The 18,376-nt window shown below is 42.5% G+C and overlaps 1 protein-coding gene across 3 annotated transcripts in view; it reads right to left on the bottom strand.

Moving 5' to 3' along the window:
* Window positions 1-18,376, bottom strand: part of LOC147673364 (zinc finger protein 414-like) — a 99,217-nt gene that overhangs the window by 23,136 nt on the left and 57,705 nt on the right. For all 3 annotated transcript variants that reach the window (XM_086947212.1, XM_086947214.1, XM_086947213.1), the window contains exon 5: window positions 4,813-5,396. In XM_086947212.1, coding sequence (XP_086803338.1) covers window positions 4,813-5,396 — 584 coding nt within the window. The remainder of the gene's footprint in view (window positions 1-4,812; window positions 5,397-18,376) is intronic.

Raw genomic sequence — 18,376 nt, 5'->3', positions numbered from 1 at the left:
TTTCAGTCAAGACCACTCATTGCCCGGTTAATAGTCTGTTTAATGCACTTGCACTGCTTCCGCAAATCAATCAGAGGTTACTGAATACATTTTTAGCCTTAATTTTTAAATTCCTTCACAGATCGTTTTAAAATTTTCAATTGTACATTTTGTTTCTTTATTTATCTACACTTCCTGAATCTGTTAATATTTAATTTTCTAAGTAGTTGCAAACCACCCGAGTAGGCTTCACAGACCCCCAGTTATCTCCGGGCCCACAGGTTAAGAACTACTGGTCTAGAGGATTACTGAATTTGAATTGTTGATATTTGCATAGTTTATGATAGGTTGCGTTGCAGTGCCAGAAAAGCTCAGAATGTTGCACTGTAAGAGTTGTGTGAGCTGGTACTTACCCATGTACCTGTAGTATAGTTGAAAATATTTGAAGGATGGACTGTTTGTTTCACAACAGTTGTAGCCTCTTAGATACCTGGTGCCTCATCTCTCCAAGGTATAAATTAAGAAAGCTGATTTGTCTTCAGCTTATTTATGTGGCCAATTCTAAAGATACAGGGCCACTTCTATATATATTTAAAGAGACAATAAACTTCTGTGTACATTTTCCATACATTTTTGTTTGACTCAGCTTAACCTCCAAATAAAGCTCCCAGTCGAGTATGGCAGTGTGGAAAGAGGGGTCCCTTTTAAATTTATGAAGGCCAGATTGTGATGGCATGAAAAACAAGAACTTAATTCTCATACAAACATACATAGTTAAAAAAAAAAAAGATAAGACATTTGATGTTTACACTATACTAGTTGCACCCCTTACACAATTCCAACTACATAAAAGGAGAGGAGTCTCCTAGTCAATTATTATGTTTATGAAAACTAAGAAACAACCCATGATTGAAAAAAAAGTAAATTTGGATATAACACAAATTCCTCGTCTTGAAGATTTTCATTATATTCATAGCTGACCCCATCCCTCAGCATGGAACTATCGGAATGGCCTTCCTACTTTCTTCACTGGATTGACATTAGTAATTAAGGACTCAACTGGCACTGTAATGCACACATGGATTGTGGTGGCTCTGTGCTGCCTTACAGGGAATTTTTTTACATGAACGATGATGTGCTTACAGACCAGTTTGACTTCATTTTTACAAGAGAAAATAAAAATGATTGTAACTGCAAGGCTCCTCTGTGTATTTTATGTCCAGCATGATATTCTGGTGAGATTTTGTTTTATATGGGGGGGGGGGGAGGGGACAGACATTCTTTACATTTGGAGACATGTTTTCTCAGTTGTCAAAGAATCGTAGGATAATGCATATGGATTGAGATGTTCTTTTGTTTATGAAGCTCGCCTGGTGTTTCCGGTAAGTGACATTTCTCCAGTATTGGATCTTTAATAGATTCACATTCTTGAATCATTCCCACTCTTAGAAAAAGCCTATTTTAGGATCCTTTACCTTGTGTGAGGGTTAGAGACAATAAGTACACTCCTTAAGTTGCTCTTCAGAGTGAAGTCTTTCTTCTCACAAGGTCTGAAAAGTCCTTTCTTTGTTTATTGCGACACAGTAGTCCGATTGTGGCAGTTGCAGGTTAGGAAGCTCTTTCCTGATTATTAAGCCTCTATATTGAGGAAAAAAATTGTCAATCTGAGCAGAGCTCAGGGAAACTCCAATCATACGACTTGCAGTAGAAAATCTGAGGGAAGTAAGTGTTCTAGAGAGTGCAGTCACCTGATTGGCTGAAATTTGGTTCTTAATAAATGAATGTGGATAAGTTACCAAAGTTAATGTTTTCTAGCCATTACAGACTATGTGTATTATATTGTATTGCTTTATAAGCATACCTTGGGACTCCCACTTTGACTATAGGGCATGATTCAAGTATATGAATCTTTGAAAGATGCTGAAACTAGAGAAATACAGTTGCAGGTAAGTAACTTATGTTCTTTTCAGATCTAGACCGAAACCATTTACCTGTGGTTTCTTTCAGTTTTGTTGCACTTTTTTACTTGCTCCACACCTCCTATCCTTCGACTAGGCTTGTGTAAGATATTAATAGCATTCTCCTCTTGATTGGATAGTCTCAAAGACATTTAGAAATAGGTCTTAGATGTCCGGAGTTACAAAGCTATGAATCCTGTAATTTTGTGTCTCTTTTTGACTTGCAAAGCAAGAAGGTGCCCGTTTTTACTGTTTATGCCATACTTTTTTTGCATAAGTGTAGTCATCCTGGATCTGAACATGAGCAACCAGACCGGAGGGATTGAGCTGCAGCCTAAACAGATTAAGACAGAAGATTGCTAAAACACAAACATTTTTTGATTATAGTGATGTCAGAAAAGCCTGCAAGTCAGAGAAAGTCTCACGACAGTGGAGACAGAAGATCATCAAGACAGGCAGTTGAGGTTTCTCCAAACTGTCTTGAGAAGTCAAATAAATGGCAAGTTGTTTTCAGATATGAGGTCCTGGGTGTCTTAGTCATGCTTAGGGGCAGAGCTAGTATCAATGAGACTGATCTTTACAAATAGGCTGAGAGCATCAGTGTTGTAGAACTCCTTCTAAATTTGGTGAGGGTAGGTTTGTGGATTGGGTGGTTGGGGATTGCAGGATTGGTTGTCCAATGGCAACTACTGAATGGGTGCAAAGTGAGAGCCAGCCCATGTGAAGTGGCTCAACTGGTTTGGGATGTTGATTTTTAGATTATGTGGCTGTGGAAGTTTTTAACTGCTCGCAAAGCTCAAATACTAGGAAATTCCGGTTGATAGTCGACACATCTTTGTACAGATTCCCACTAAGGATCAAAAAGCCTAGTACATGAATGCTAACTACCTTGGTGGTTGTCTAAGACGCCGTATCAGATTTTTTTGACTCTCTTCTCTGCTTTTCCAGTATAGAGGATTAGATAAGATGATCAAACCATATTGCCCAGACAGATAGCTTGAAAAGACAGAGAGGATGTAAGCTGTGGGGTTTCCCTGGCCTGTAATTATCTCTATCTGCAAAAGAAAGATAAGTCATTCTGATAGAATCGATGGTATGGGACACATCTACATTTGAAAATCTTCTAAAAATTAATTGGAAAGAAGAGGGAGGGGGTGTAGCCCAGGTAGTGTAAGGTGAACTTTCATAGATAAAGTAAAGGTCTAATCCTGCCAAAAAGGGAACCTGAACATGAAGTGAAATGAAGCCTTCTTACAATCTAATAAAACTAACGGACTAATGGCCGTAAACTCTGTGCTATCATCTCATAGAATAAAGCAAGAAAAATGTCTATTTGCTTCATAATGCAAATATATTCTGTTTAAGAATTCACAGAAGATAGAGATGTTGGGGAACTACTATTCCAATAAGCATTTCGTTTGGTAGAGGGGCTGGTGACATTTTGTACTGTTGGTGGGTTATATGGACACTGCTCAACATGAGGTGCAGTACTTCATTGATGGCATTCTAGTTTTCTGTCCAAGATAGCTGCTTGATTTTCAATCAGGTTAGATCCCTCTCTAAGGCCTGCTGACCTAGTTGTGCGTCCTTTGATAATCTAGACGTTCCCCAAGCAGACTAAAAGGAGTCTCTGATCGTAAAAAAAATAAAAGTACGGCATAAAGAAACAGTTGGGATGAATGCCATGCATTTCAGGTGAAGTTTAAAAGACAAAATCCTTCAAAGAAAATAAACAACTGTCTTTTGGGGAGACCCACTGTTTATCCCAAGCAACATTCTTTCCATTTGATCGAGAAAAGACTAATTATATGACTGTATCTGGCTCTACACATAGCAGCTGGACTTATTGCAGGCAGGCTTGTCTGGAAAAAGCATGAAGGAGATAAAAGGGCCAGATGTTTGACCATGTAATTTTGCAAATTGCAATTTGCGACTAGCAAAATGAAATGTACAACAGTGTCAGAGACACTGTTTGCGATTCTCAATGGTTTCGCAAATTGCATGCCTCATCAATATTCATGAGGCAGAGTAGAGATTGGAGGTATGGTGGCCTGCTGGGCTCAATAGATCTCCATGACCGGGACTGCTTTTAAACAAAGCAGTTTTTAAACAATTTTTTTAATGCAGCTCATTATGCTTAAAGGAAAACAGGATGCATTAAAAAAATGAATAATGAAAAGTTTTAGTTTCATTATTTAAGGCCAGGTAGTGGCCCCTGGGACGTCTGCCTGCCCCTAAAAAATATTTTCTCTTGCATTTACAAAGGGGAAGGGGTCCATGGGACCCCTTCCTATTTGTGAGTGCTTTACCACCCTTCTGAGAAGGGTGGTAAAGTGCGACTGTTTTGAGACTGCAATTGCGGTTGCAAAACAGTCATACATAGGCCTCTGGCTCGCTATTAGGAAGGGACGCTCTTTGAAAGCCCTTGGAACACCCCTAATAGCAGATCGCTATTCCCATTTAGAGAGTCGCAAAAAAATTGTGAGTCGCTAAATCCGATTAGTACATGGCCCATATGTATTTCGCATGCACAAACGGGTCGCAAACTCGTTTGCGCATGCAAAATAGGGTCCTACACCGGACCTTAAATTATCAAATCTTTTGTGTAGGCGTAGCTAAATATCAAGTGATAATATAGACATAAAAAATTGTTAGGGGCACAATATGAAAAGGAAAAATTAAAATAGGGAGGAAATGCAAAGGTCAATCAAGTGAACAGAACACCATTTGTCTAAGATATTGTCAGCAGACCTTAATCAAACAAAAATTTGTTTTGAAGCATCACACCTGAAAATTTACTAATTCTTTCATCCCATCAAGCAACATTTAAACAAACACGAAACACATACAACACCAAAAATGAAGTTACTTTTACCTTGATTTTTTTTCCACACTGCGTTAGAGACTGGAAGGCTTTGGCTAGGAAAGTACTGCTTCAGGTTATGTTGCAAATCTGTTTGAGATGAGTTATGAGGGGAAGGTTGCCCATATGGGATAAAATGCTCCAATGTAGGACTGTGTGCCTCCCCAGACAATTGAGGCAAAGTTGATGACCCATACAAGGATGTCTCCAATGGAGAAAACGTTTGGGGCACCGGAGAAGTCACTGGGGACAGGCTCAATTTGCTTTCAAGATCTGGGTCGTCATTTTGGATACCTGGGAGCTCATCATCTAGTGAGTTCGCTGGGTGCAATGAAGTAACAATGGTGGAGGGTGTTGTAGTGACAGCATATGAACTGGGCAGCACAGCTTTTTTTTCAGGATGTATGATGACACTCTGGATTTTAGGGAGCCCCTCCAACAGTAGGGGCTTAACAGAAGCCTCTAGCCCACCTCCAGAGTCTGGCTTATTTTTTTCAATTCTCTGCGTAGATGGTCTTGTGGATACGTTATAGCAGACATGGAGGTGTTTGAAGAGGGATCGATGTGATCTGAAACGCAGCATACAATTTTCACATCTAGGAAAGGTAAATAAAAACAATTTAGAAAATAGTTGTCAAATAAAAGATTCTTTAAGTACTATAGGAGGCTGTAATATAAGTATCTGTTTGAATGCAAGTTCTGCCAATTGCTTACCCAGGCAGTGTCGACTGCTTGGAATACACTGGATAAGCTGAAGTCTTATTCTTACGTTTTGCCCCTTCCCTGCTACAATAGTCACCAAGATAACCCCGAGTTGCATATTCCTTTAATAAAGTCTACTTCAAACTGTCTCCCCAGTGTAAGGCGAAACATTTTTTATATTAAGGGCTTGCCCTTTTCCTTTAACAGTGGTGGCCATTAATATATAAAATACAAACATTAGACACCTTTTTACACAAAATTGATGCACACTTCTATTTAAGGTCTGACCAACTGAAATATTTAGCTTGTTTGCTCTCCTGCTCAAACAAACTTCCCATAAAGATCTTCTCCCCTACACCATAGTGAGACGCACGCTCACATTATCTACAACTCTAGGGGGGGGGGGGGGGAAGAGTAATTAGGCATAAAGAACCCAACACAAAAACCACCCAGTTCTTCCTCTTTGAGCAGGGCACAATACAAGGCTGCTCTCTCTCGCCCTTTTTATATGCACTCGCCAGTCAACCACTGGCAGAATGGATCCAGCAGGTTGAACAGCTCTGTGGCTTCTGTTGGCCTGACGGACGCAAGAGCCCGGTTTCGCTCTACGAAGACGACTTGCTTGTCTTTGTGAGTGACCCAGATGCCTCAATCTTCTTCCTCTTCTTCCTCCTCCTCCTCCTCCTCCTCCTCCTCCTCCCACACATGCTGCAGGTCTATGCCAATGCTTCCGGCCTCACTATGAGCTGGTCTAAGTCTACCTCCATTCCCTTCTAGAGCTCTCACAAAGACATCAAGGCTATAACCCTGTTTTAGTGGTCCACAGATATATTTCTCCTGGTTGCTGGCTTGGGACATTAACATTACACCTCTCATTGCTCGTGCCAGAAGGGACATAGCCCACTGGGCCACTATCCGTCTAAAAGTTGCTGGCAGAGGAGCATTATTAAAATGATCTCGCTACTGAGATTCCTTTACATCTTTCAAAACTAGCCTTACCCTGTCCCTCCCCCTTCCGTACACTACAATCTGTAGTGACATTTTATTTGGGACTGTGGCCTGCCACGAATCTCCTTCCGCAAATGTGTGCTACACCCATATGATGGTGGTTGGGGTTCTCAGACTTTCACTTAAATTATTGGACCAGCCACCTTCGCCCCATCGCCGATTAGTTCTTTGCAGACTGCGTGGACCACGCCATAGCGGCAGAACTTGCCAAACTGGAAAGCAATAGCACCCTCAATTTCCCCTATGAACGTACCGTCCCCATGAGCCTGCCCCCGGACACCTATACGACCCTGCATGCTTGGCACCAGTAGTTGAAACTAGGCAGATGGTACGGGGGTGCCGGCAGCAATGACCTTGCTGTGTGCTAGGTTCTTGCTCTCCCAGACAACCCCTTAGAGGTATTCAGGCCAGAGGCCTCCCTAGAATCCTTAGAACCCCCTCTCCCAGTTCACTCCCCTGGAGGTAACTCGGTTGGAATCCTAATTGACCAGGAAGGGCATATGCTGCCTCTACCGCTCAGTAACGAATACACCCAGCACTATGATTATCCTCAGTGTGCGATGAGCGGGAGATCTAGGCCCCTTGGATGATGATGATGATTGGGGAAAAACCACAATGGCCCTTAAGTCCTTGTTAATTTCAGCGAAGCTTCACCTCATCCAATTGAAATATCTCTGCCATGTATACAATAGCCCCTTAAGGATGCATGTTATGGAAAGCACTATATCACTGTGATGTCGGAGGTGCAAACTCCCATCGGGTACCTTCTTCCATATGGTCTGGGAATGGCCAAGCATACTGGTCTTGCCTCGCACCTTGACATCCTGGAAGGTAGCAAAGTTCAAATGTAGTGTTGTCCAGTCCCAAACTAGGCAATCAGTGATTTTTGGGGTTGCAGACATGCGCTCCATCAAGACCACATCAAATATGTAATGGCAATTCTTCTACCAAGAAAGCATCACCTTATGTAGTGAAGATGTTCAAAGTAGGACAAACTCACAATCTGCAAACCAGCGGCACTCTGCATCCACCATACTAGATAAGAGTCTAAAAAATTTGAGGCAATGTTACACAACCACCAAAGGTTGTAGCTTGCATGTACTACTATGCTTTGTGGTACTTACTGGGGAATGTGTACAACGAGGTGTCAACTATCAACCCAAATCTCCTAGTATTTGAGATCTGCCTGCACCTCAAAACATCCAAAATCAACTGCAACCAGAAAAATCAACAACCCGAAATCAGTTTTTTCAACTGTGCCAGCTGCCATTCAGACAACCCTGTAATCCTCAACCATCCAATACACAACCCTCGCCTTGCAAACTTAACCTCTTCGACGCTAATGACAAGGGTAACTCGTCATGAACTTTCCATTCATTTCAATGGAAAATGAATGTAAAATATTAAGGTGCCATAGCAGCGAAGTGGTTAAAAGAAATCGTACTAGCCCGATGCTCCCAACCAATTTGTGTTTACTAAGGTAACACACACACAGTACCTCTTTTCTGAAAAAAACTGCTGTATATTTGACTTGAAGGCATATTTTGGAGAAAACTCAACTGCCTCTCCGGTTGACCCTCTCTCCCTAACAGAAAACCATCTTAAACAACTGAGAAAGTATAAAAGGGGAGGTGTAGCCTTAGTTCTCCCCACCAACTTTATTGGTTTTATAATGTGCGCCGTCGACGTCAGTTGTATTGTGTAATATTTTTGGTCATATATTCATTGATTATATACATTCAGTATCTCATAACTAGGGGTACATCACTGTACGTTTATCACTTTCAAATGTATTAGTTATGTCAAACATAGTTCGTGAATGTTAACTTATGTGGCAGGCTAATTATGAACTCTTGAACTTTACCCCCAGCCCAACCTTACTTAGCAACCTGTTTGCTATACACAAGATGTAGATAGTTTTTATTACAAGTTTAATGGCTCCTCAATGGGTCTGCCAAGGTCTATGACCTTATTTTAAGTAACTGTGAGGAATGTCCGTGGAACGGTTTTTAGAAAAGATACATAAAACATGTATTCATTACTTCTTCAGCATCGCTTATTTACAGTGGTATCCGAAAATTCTGTCTCGAGGTTTACAGGCTGCATCACTGGGTTAGGGGAGGGGTGCATATCGTTAGATCTAGAGCCTTAAAGGATCCCAGCAACATGTCCCATTCCATTGACGTGGCCGTCTTCCACAAACCCCTTTACTCTTCCCTGCTGAGTGCAACACTTTCTGCCCTTCTCCATTAGATTACATCGTCACGCCAACCCAACACACTTGGTGGAGATACCAATTTCCATCTTTTAGTTATTAAACGCTTTGCGGTAAGTAGCGCTAAATCTGCAAATTTTGCTTGCACTTTGTGATTCTTGGATCTGTGGTATAAGCCTAGTATACAGCTTTCCGTTGTAACCCAGTGTGTTCCTCCTGCCACTTTTCTTATTGTGTCCCCAATGTGTGTCCAAAAGGATGAGAGAGCAGGGCATGAGAGATATTAACAACTTAACCTCAACAACCCCTCGACATATAACAATATGTCCAAGGAAGACAAAAACATTCTGGATACACTAGCCAACAACCCCTCTTTAACTATCAAACAAGCCGACAAAGGGGGTGCCACTGTAATAATGGACATAGTGGATTATGAAACTGAATGTTTAAGGCAACTCGATAACACAAGATACTACAAGGCAGTCACACAGAATCCTACAGAACGTCTCACACTGTCCATCAAGAGTATGGTTGAATCAGTAGAATGTCAAGGCTGGCTGAGTAATAAAGAGGCAGACTTCTTAGTAAATAAAAACCCTAGGGTTCCGTATTTTTATACGTTGCCCAAAATACACAAAGGGATAACTCCAGTTCCGGGTCGACCCATTGTCTCCGGGATTGACTCAGTGCTAGAACCTCTGTCCAAATTTTGCGACCATTTCCTACAGCCCCTTGTGAAACAAATACCGTCCTACATCCAGGATACAACAGACCTACTGCGCCTATTACAAGGCTATGGTGAGACACCATCCATTGACTTTCTAATAACCCTAGACGTTGAGGCCCTCTATACCAACATCCCACAGAGGGCCTCCCTAGGGGTCATGGAGGCGGCACTCGAAAGAATTGAATGGACATCTGCAACACCCATTCCCTTTATCATGGAGTGCGCTGAAAAAGTCCTCACTGAGAATTTCTTTGAATTCAAAGGGACCTATTACCATCAGGTACAGGGAACCTGCATGGGGAGCACGGTAGCCTCCAGTATAGCCTGTCTCTATATGGCTAATTTCGAGGAGAACCACATATCTGCACTGACAAATCCATACTATGAGAACATCAAGCTATGGAGACGCTACATAGATGATATCCTGATCTTTTGGTCAGGTAACAGAGACTCATACACGGAGTTCTTTAGGTGGATTAACAACATCAATCCTTACCTAACTTTCACCATCACGGCCTCAGATCAACTGACCAACCAATGACATGTGTGACCACGTTCACACCAAAATCCAACCAGATAAGAAAAATAGTGAGACGCCATTGGTCCATCGTCAATACCGGCACCTTGACCATAGAGCAACCAAGGTTCGCCTTTAAACGGTTAAAAAACATAAAAGATAGCCTGATCCACACTAGACCTAAGACCAAAAATGAACCTAACCGACAAGTCACACTATGGAACTTGCCACCAGTAACAGGGAATTACCCTTGTGGCAGCTGTGCGGCATGCCCATTTACCAAGTAATATAAAAGCATCACCTTGTCCGAATCCTTCAAGTGGGAAATGAGAGGCCACACAAACTGTAATAGCACAAACTGCATCTACCCGATTATATGCCCCTGTACCTTGTATTACATAGGCATGACGACACGCAATATTAAGACTAGAATCTCTGAACACCGCAGTAACTTTAGATGCAAGAAAATTAACACCAAGATGTGCAAACATTTCTTGGAAACAAACCATACACCAGACTCTCTCCAATGGCTCGTCCTAGAAGCATGTCAACATGTATCCAAACAAGGACTGTTCTACAAAGAACAGCGGTGGATACATAGACTATCCTGTGACAGTAATGGTCTCAATGAAGACATACCCTGGACCAGCCTCTGATTAGCTAACAGGATTGTTATCTACTACAAATACACAAACCGAACCTCACTTCTTAATATGACGAGAGAGACAAATTATGCGAGAGCAAGTGTATTGACAGCTACAACTTAGCACCACCGCATCACTCCACCATTCCAATATGGCCGAAACAAAACTACACACTGACATGGGTTCCAAGATGTGCCCAATCTGCTCAACCAAAACCTCGATAATATGAGTTGCCCGATTTTAAAAGCTGATATGATTATGCCAAAATGACCAAAAATGATTATCACATCTAATTATTAACTTAATTCAAACAATGCTACTCCCCAATATTATGGCCATATGTATTTGATTAATCTAGAGAATCGACGTTTAATTTACTCTTTTCTCTAAACTCGAACCATTGAATGAGCTTGATCACAAAACCAAAAGGCTATGGTATGCACAGACTACGAACCTTTACCGTTTTTACCATTACAAGATGGCCCCCAGTGTAGTGGACCAACCAGACGAGATCTGCATAAATTATAAAACCGGAACTCCTAGCACCCACACGATCCACCCGGTTCCGGCGGCGATGGGTAGGTGCTAGAAGAGAAGCTCAGGAAATACCAAGTAAGCGGCGACAAGCTGGTTCTTTACGAGAGGATGGACTAAGCGCGTCCTCGAATACAGTTACACCAGGTCTCTTAAACTTCGGAATAACTTTTAAAAGTATAGACGTCAGTCCGTTTTAAACGCGTGCATTGTTTACTGCAGGGACACGAGGGCTCTTAAGCTATGGAATAACGTCTACAAATACAGACGTCAGTCCGATTTTAAAAGCGTGCATTATTTACTGCAAGGACACAAGGGTTCCCCATACGGCACAAACGAACAGAGCCGGGGGTACTCATTTACACTAACCGACTAATTGCACCACACCCTATTGGTATTGAGCCTACACACACACAAACTTGACGAGCTTTTCCAATCCATTAGCTCGACTTAGGCAGCTTTTACGTTTATTTTCTGAGGTCCACAAATAAAGGCACCAGTCCGACTTCAAACCCGGGCACTGCTCTCGGCAGGGATACGAGGGCTCCCCATACGGCACATGCAAGCAGAGCGGGGGGTGTTCATTGATCTATGTACACCGACTTCCATAACGTGCACCATAACAAAGGACACTCGACTGTACATACTACCGGCACTAAGTTTACACATGCGAGCAGAGCCGGGTTGTTTATTTATTTATCTATTTATATTAACTCCCAAACCGGCACCATAGCAAAGGACACTCGCCGTTGCAGGCTACCGGCGCCGAGTGTGTACACGCCTCGCATCACAAACCTGACGAACCTTTCCCATATCATGAGCCCCTCACAGGCAGCGTTTATGCCTAGAGTCTGCGAGAGTATATGGCATTCAATTTAATTTAATTTAATTTCAAGACCCGCACTGATACAAATATATCCTTTGTTTTGACACATAAGAGGGCACGAACCACAGACAATCCCTCAAGTCGACCTGAACTATAAATAGGCCCCAGACCATATCCCCATATGAGTGGATACCATATATCTGGAGAACCAAGGGCAGAACCACAGATTTTTGAGCACTCTGTAACCACTATCATGTTCCCATTTGTAGCTATTTGCAGTTACTGAGTATGAATGTGCATTTCTGACACTAGTCTGATAACCTTCCAATACCAATGTGTTCAAACACTAACCAATCAATGTGTATAGCCATAAGTCATTAAGATGTTCCCCTATATATAGCCTCATGGTGGAAGATCTCCCTGAAGCTTTACCCGCCGGACACTGTCATTGTCTGATTGTTTATAACACTAGGTGAGTTTTGAAATAGCAGTAGATGAGGGATCCCATAAGGGGATTTTCGATTCTAAAGTTTGTATATTCTAAAGTTGTTATATTCTTTCACATGTCACTCTCACTGAAATTACACATCTGAGAGTGCCTGATACACTTGTGCAAGGGTGTTGAGACACGCCTGATTCCCACTAGCATGCTAAACGCACAAGTACCACAGTCAATGATGTATTCCTGTACTTTTCCTATAAACGTGTTTGTGATATGCTTTTGCCTCTTCTCCTAACAGGTACTGACAGTCACAACTTGAAGAAGGGTAATATAATAGTGTTATCCCCTCCATTCACAGTGTGGCAGCCATACGAGCATACATACACCACACTTTAGATAAACTAGTGTAGACAGTTCCTTTCACCATTAGATACCTGCTAGATAGTCTTCTTTGGTCCTAAAGAATCGCTAGATAAATTCCCAATAGCGAGAAACATGTTGACCGGACTACAGTAACCCTTGGATAAGAGTAGGAAACATTATTTTCCACTACTCTCCTCCAGGTTAATCATTTTTAACTAAAGCAGTGGCCCTTTGAATAAAGCATTATTGGTACCACTAGCTTTATTTTAACTCACCACATCCACGTCTACCACTTGACTCTGGCCCCATACCCGCACTTCATCCATATGGCAGTTGGAAAAAGATCTCCGATGAAGAGCCCCTCTTTGAGGTGTTGCCCGTTGGGTATTGCACCGCCGACCCAACGAGGAGCAGGCCCAAATGATGAAGCATGACACCTGAAAGGGTGTGTGAGGGCATTAAATCCAACAAAATGGATTCCCAGGGTGAATTTCTGATCACCCTACCAACATCACTGACTGTACCTACTTCTCCCTTCGTCAGGAACAGCGCGACATCTGTTGATTAGATATATTGTTAGGGCACGTCGTGACTGGACCTTCTGATCACTCTTTTGAACAGTAAAAGCCCTTCACTCCTTCTCCTCGATACCAAAAGAGCAGGGCATACCCATAACATTTCAACCAGGTTCACATCTTGCGCTGCACACCTAGGGCATGCTGCAGACACTTCGGGAACATGTTGTTTAGTCTATGGGGCGTCAGATATGCCCTATGTAGTATCATGTATTGGATGAATTTAAATATAGTGTTGCACAATACTTTCCTAGGGAAAGCTGGTAGGGCTTTCCATTCCTTATTTTTTAGCACCTTGCCCCGGTCCTGTCCCCACTTCTCTCTTAATTATGCAAGGGTTACCTCTGAGTGGGTTCATAAGCCTCGGTATAGCCATCCAATCAGATGTGTTCCATTTCCCATCAAATACATTGAGTCGACAAATATGTGTGCAGGGGGCTCTGTGCCGTTCGGAGTCTAATGTATTCTAACGTATCATGCAATATTTGTGTGTATAAGGAATCTGGGAGACAATGCTCATGAACAAAGTCTGTGTGGTTGAGTAGCATCCCATTCCCATAGAATGATACCACTGTTGTCATTCCCGCTCTTTCCCATAGGCGTATTCGGCGACTCGTCTGTATTCCAGTTGGAATGGGGAGACCTAGGAGTACAATATTTGGGGCGTAGAGATTGGCTTGCTTTGTGTACTTCAGAGCCGATCTCCAGTATGTAAGAGCGATTTTTAATAGCAGTGGTGCTGTAGATGGGGTCCCTGTCCGAGGGAGCAATAATGTGTGTAGTGTACCCTGGGCCAGCATACTTGCTGTATAGCCTATTTCATGTGGATTATGTCCAGCCAGCCAATAAGCTAGCCATTGTAGCTGGCTCGCTAAACAATATGCTCGGAAGTCTGGCGCACCCAGGCCTCCACTGACTGATGCCATAACTGCAGCTTTGTTAGTCCCACCCGTCTATGGCATGTCCCCCAGATCAATAACATTAGGAGTGTATCTAGGGCTGTAAAACGGAGCTGAAATCACTGTAGGTAAATTGGTGAAATAGTTTAATACTTGTGGGAGCATGACCATTTTTGATATTGCAAGACACACAGACACAGAGAGGGGAAGAGAGGTCAAAAAAGACACCTGCGAACCAGTGAAGATACCGTTTTTTGGAGATTACCCTCTAATAGATCCTGAGGAAATACATATATATTTGGATCCCTAAGTATTTGAAGGTGGTCGGCCGCTTTGGAGCATCAGATCTCCGAATGCAGTCAACGAGGTCTTGGGGGTCACTTTTAAAAAAGAATGCATGAGATTTAGCTGCACTTACAGTAAGCACTGAAATGCGCTCAGTGTGCAAAGGTATTAGCTATTGGACGCAAATTATTGTCGAGGTTCCTAACATAGAGGATTATACCATCCGCATAGAGAGAATGCGTGGGTTGTAGCTGCTTCCATTACACGGTAGAGTCATCGTATATTTAAAGACGTGTTGCAACCTGGTAAGAATCTCCATTAATCTGTATGTAATAGTTTTGACATTAATGGCAGCAATCAGTGGGCAAGCACTGAGTATTTTATATTCAGTATTTAATAATGACAGTGGCCTGTAGGGTGTAATGTTTTTAGAGTCTCTACCTGGTTTTGGGAGCGAAGTTACCAATGCATGCATCGTGGTGGAGGGCAAGTTGCCTATATGTAGAGCTGTGTAAAACAATCGTTCCAGTTGGGGGGACTAGTTGGGCTGAAAAGGTGGCACAAAACTCCGCTGGTAGTCCATCCAGGCTAGGCATTTTACTGTGTGGGAGTTCTCTAATAGCCTCTCTAACTCCGTTTTAGTCACTGCGGCCACTAGGTTTCTTTTTTCTTCCACCAAGAGCTGCGGGTAGCTTGGACTGTTCAGGAAATCCTCTAACATGTGAGGCTCTACCGCTGGAAGGGCATCATATAGGGTCTCGTAATAGCTATAAAAAAAAGCAAAGGTACTCCCTTTCTGTGTGGTAACTAAACTTTGATCATAGTTGCGGTATTAATTTCTAAGATGGGGTCCAGTGTTGGGGCGTTTCAAAGTATCAGTGCAAGTAGGGTGCCCACCATGTCAGCTTCTGTATGTGGTCTCTGGGTGTGGGATTGATAGCCTATGGTAGGCAGGTACTCTAGTAATACCACGTAGTCAACATGCACCTTTTGTAATTACACCACCTTTTCGGGGTCTGTACGGCTGCTTGTTCTAGGACTCCCACCCCTATTTTACTCATTTCAGCTCATTATTGACCGTTTGGCGTGCTCCTACTGCTGAGCTGTTGGAAGTGCCCCTAATGACAGTTTTAAAATGCTTCCCACTCAATTAAGTCGGGAAGAAGCTGTATTGGTATTTTCAGTAAAAGAATTACTTATGGCATTAGCTATAGTATCCTGGAAGACCCCATCTTCCAAGAAACAAGGATTTAATCTCTATGTGGGGACTGTTGTAGGAATCCGTCCCTAGATAAGGTGAGCTCCAATGGATTATGATCTGATAATGTCTTTCCACGATAAGTAGTCTGTGTGACCTGGGGTAGGAGTGTACTGGAGCAGAATACTCGGTCTAATCTAGTATTTAGTGTGTGTGGTGGTTAGCAGTACAAGTATTCCTGTAGACCTCATGTTTTCATGCATCGGAGAGTGCCCAACCCTGAGCCCATACACGGAGGGCTTTGGCCTGTCGAGTAGCAGCCATGCCCTGTAATGGGGGGTGGGAGCGATCTAATTAGATATCTAACACTGCATTGAAATCTCCCCTTAGTACCCAAGGATACACAGTCCAGTCTGCAAGTGTTGAGTTTAGGTGTTCAATGAATTGATATTGATCAGTATTTTAGGTGTAAATGCTGCCTAGGACCACTGGTACCCCGTCAAAGTTACCCCGTAGTAGGACATACCTACCGTTAGTATCAATTTGTTTCTCCAAAACATCCAAGGGGATTCCTGTTTTTTCCATATTGCAGCACCTCGCGTGAATGCTGTGTAAGAAGTTTTAAAAACCTGCCCCCCTCCATTTTTTTTCTGTAATTTGAAAGCTGTGGTGTTGGTTAAGTGCATGTCTTGGAGGAGATCTAGGTGTGTTGTACGCATGCGTAATTGTGCATAAACCCTGTGTCGCTTATGTAGATCCCGGTCTTCGGACATTCCAGGTGGTTAGGTTGTATAGTCCATGTTTGTTTACACATTTTTGTAATATCATCTGGAGTAAAAAGGATTTAAGGAGGACACGTGTCTTTCATTATAGTAATGGTCTGGCAGGTGAACTAACTACCCGTGAATTCCCAATACTAGGTCCGACATTGGAACCTTGTCCGACCAAACTAAGAAAACTAACCGTAATAGCGGTGAACAACAACTTGCATTCGGAAAATGGGGTTGTGCTAAGCATTGCGTCAATTAGCCCAATCAATAGAGTGGTAGGGCTATTGCAATAGTGTGGAGTGTTTCCTAGGGCCATGGGAAGAGCAGTTTTCTTGTACATTATTAGAATGTGGCTAAAATCGATTTCTTTCATATGAAAATGGACACCAATATTTACATGGGAGCGAGCCGCACATATTGTATTTGCACACCAAGCTCAGGTTCATTACATTTTGTATATTTGCACCCTTCAGCTCATCTTAGCATTTGATTCTCTTACTAGAGGTAGATAAAATCAAACACATTATACTTTACCACCCCATGCCTGGTTTGTCAAGGAGTATGGTGCTTAGTCCATCATCAGAATAAATCATTCACCAGCTGTGGTGTGATTAAGGGAAATAGAGTTAAACTGTTTTCTGAATCAGAATGCACCGTAGTGTCTTCTGAGGACTCTTCTGCTGAGGGTGGTTCCATATCTTGGAGTGCCCCAGCCGTTTGTATTGCCACTCGTCGGCCCTCCAGTACTTGCTCTTGAGATGGAGCTTTGTCTACTCGCTTTCAGGGTGCTTTGTTTGGTCGCTTTTTGCCTTTTAGTGTCTTCTGCAAAACGAGGGGTGGGGAGGGATAGGGGGGTAAGAGTGCTCAGTTGCGTCCGTTCAGTTATCTGTTCCAGGAAGACTTCTTCCATCCAAGATCGCACTGCTTTTGGGCTTTCCAAGAAGTGACATTTTTGCTCATGTATTATTTTGAGTCAGGCTGGGTAGAGAGAGAATATTTGAGGTTTAGTAATATCAACAATGCTTTCACTTCTTGGTAGGAGGCCCTTTGGTGTCGTACCAGTAATGTGTAGTCTGGGAAGGAGTAGTTTCTTACCTGTACCTCCAGTTCTGTAGTAGGGGTATCTCGGTTATAGTCATAATCTTGTGAATAGTCCGGCCCATGTGCGTGGACCCCGGAGCAATCGAAATAGTCTCTTAAGTTGTCTTCTTCTGCAGTACTGCATAGACACTTAAGAGAAAATTAAAGACAAATAATGCAGCCTAAAACTACAAGGCTACATTGGCCAGACCTTCATCTCTAATTGAAAAAGATAGCCAAATAATATTACATTTTACATACTTTTGTAAAGTTTCACACTTAGAGAAACTCCCCTTCACAAAAATCCTTTGTCATGATAGAGAGGAAGGGTTGGACCGACAAGCCCCATAGGCTGCCATTATGTGTCTGGAAAAGGAATACCGTGCCTTTAAGGAACTCTCCAGAGAACCTCGGTATCCCAGGATGCACAGCCAAAGGCCTTTTACTTTCAGTTCTTTTTGAAGGTGTATAAAGCCAGGCCTGTAGCATTCAGTACATTATCATTTCATCCACCGGGTAGGAGGAAGGGCACTTATGACTATAACATTATACCCCTACTACAGAACTGGAGTTACAGGTAAGAAACTACTCCTTCTGTAGTAGGGGATCTCTGTGTATAGTCATAATCTTGTGAATAGAATAGCAAGCCCACCCCAACAACTAAACCAGCGGTGAAGGAAACAGACAAAAACAAGCATTTGCAATGCAATAGGTCTCGCATTAGGAAAGTTTGAGCTATTGGTATTGTAAATGACAAATATTTTATTTATGTGTTGGTTTTGAAAATAGCG

The sequence above is a fragment of the Lissotriton vulgaris genome, chromosome 12 (assembly GCF_964263255.1).
Source record: "Lissotriton vulgaris chromosome 12, aLisVul1.2, whole genome shotgun sequence".
In the NCBI taxonomy this organism is placed as follows: Eukaryota; Metazoa; Chordata; class Amphibia; order Caudata; family Salamandridae; genus Lissotriton; species Lissotriton vulgaris.
Note: the sequence above shows the minus strand (reverse complement) of the source record. Positions and strands in the feature narration are given on the sequence as shown.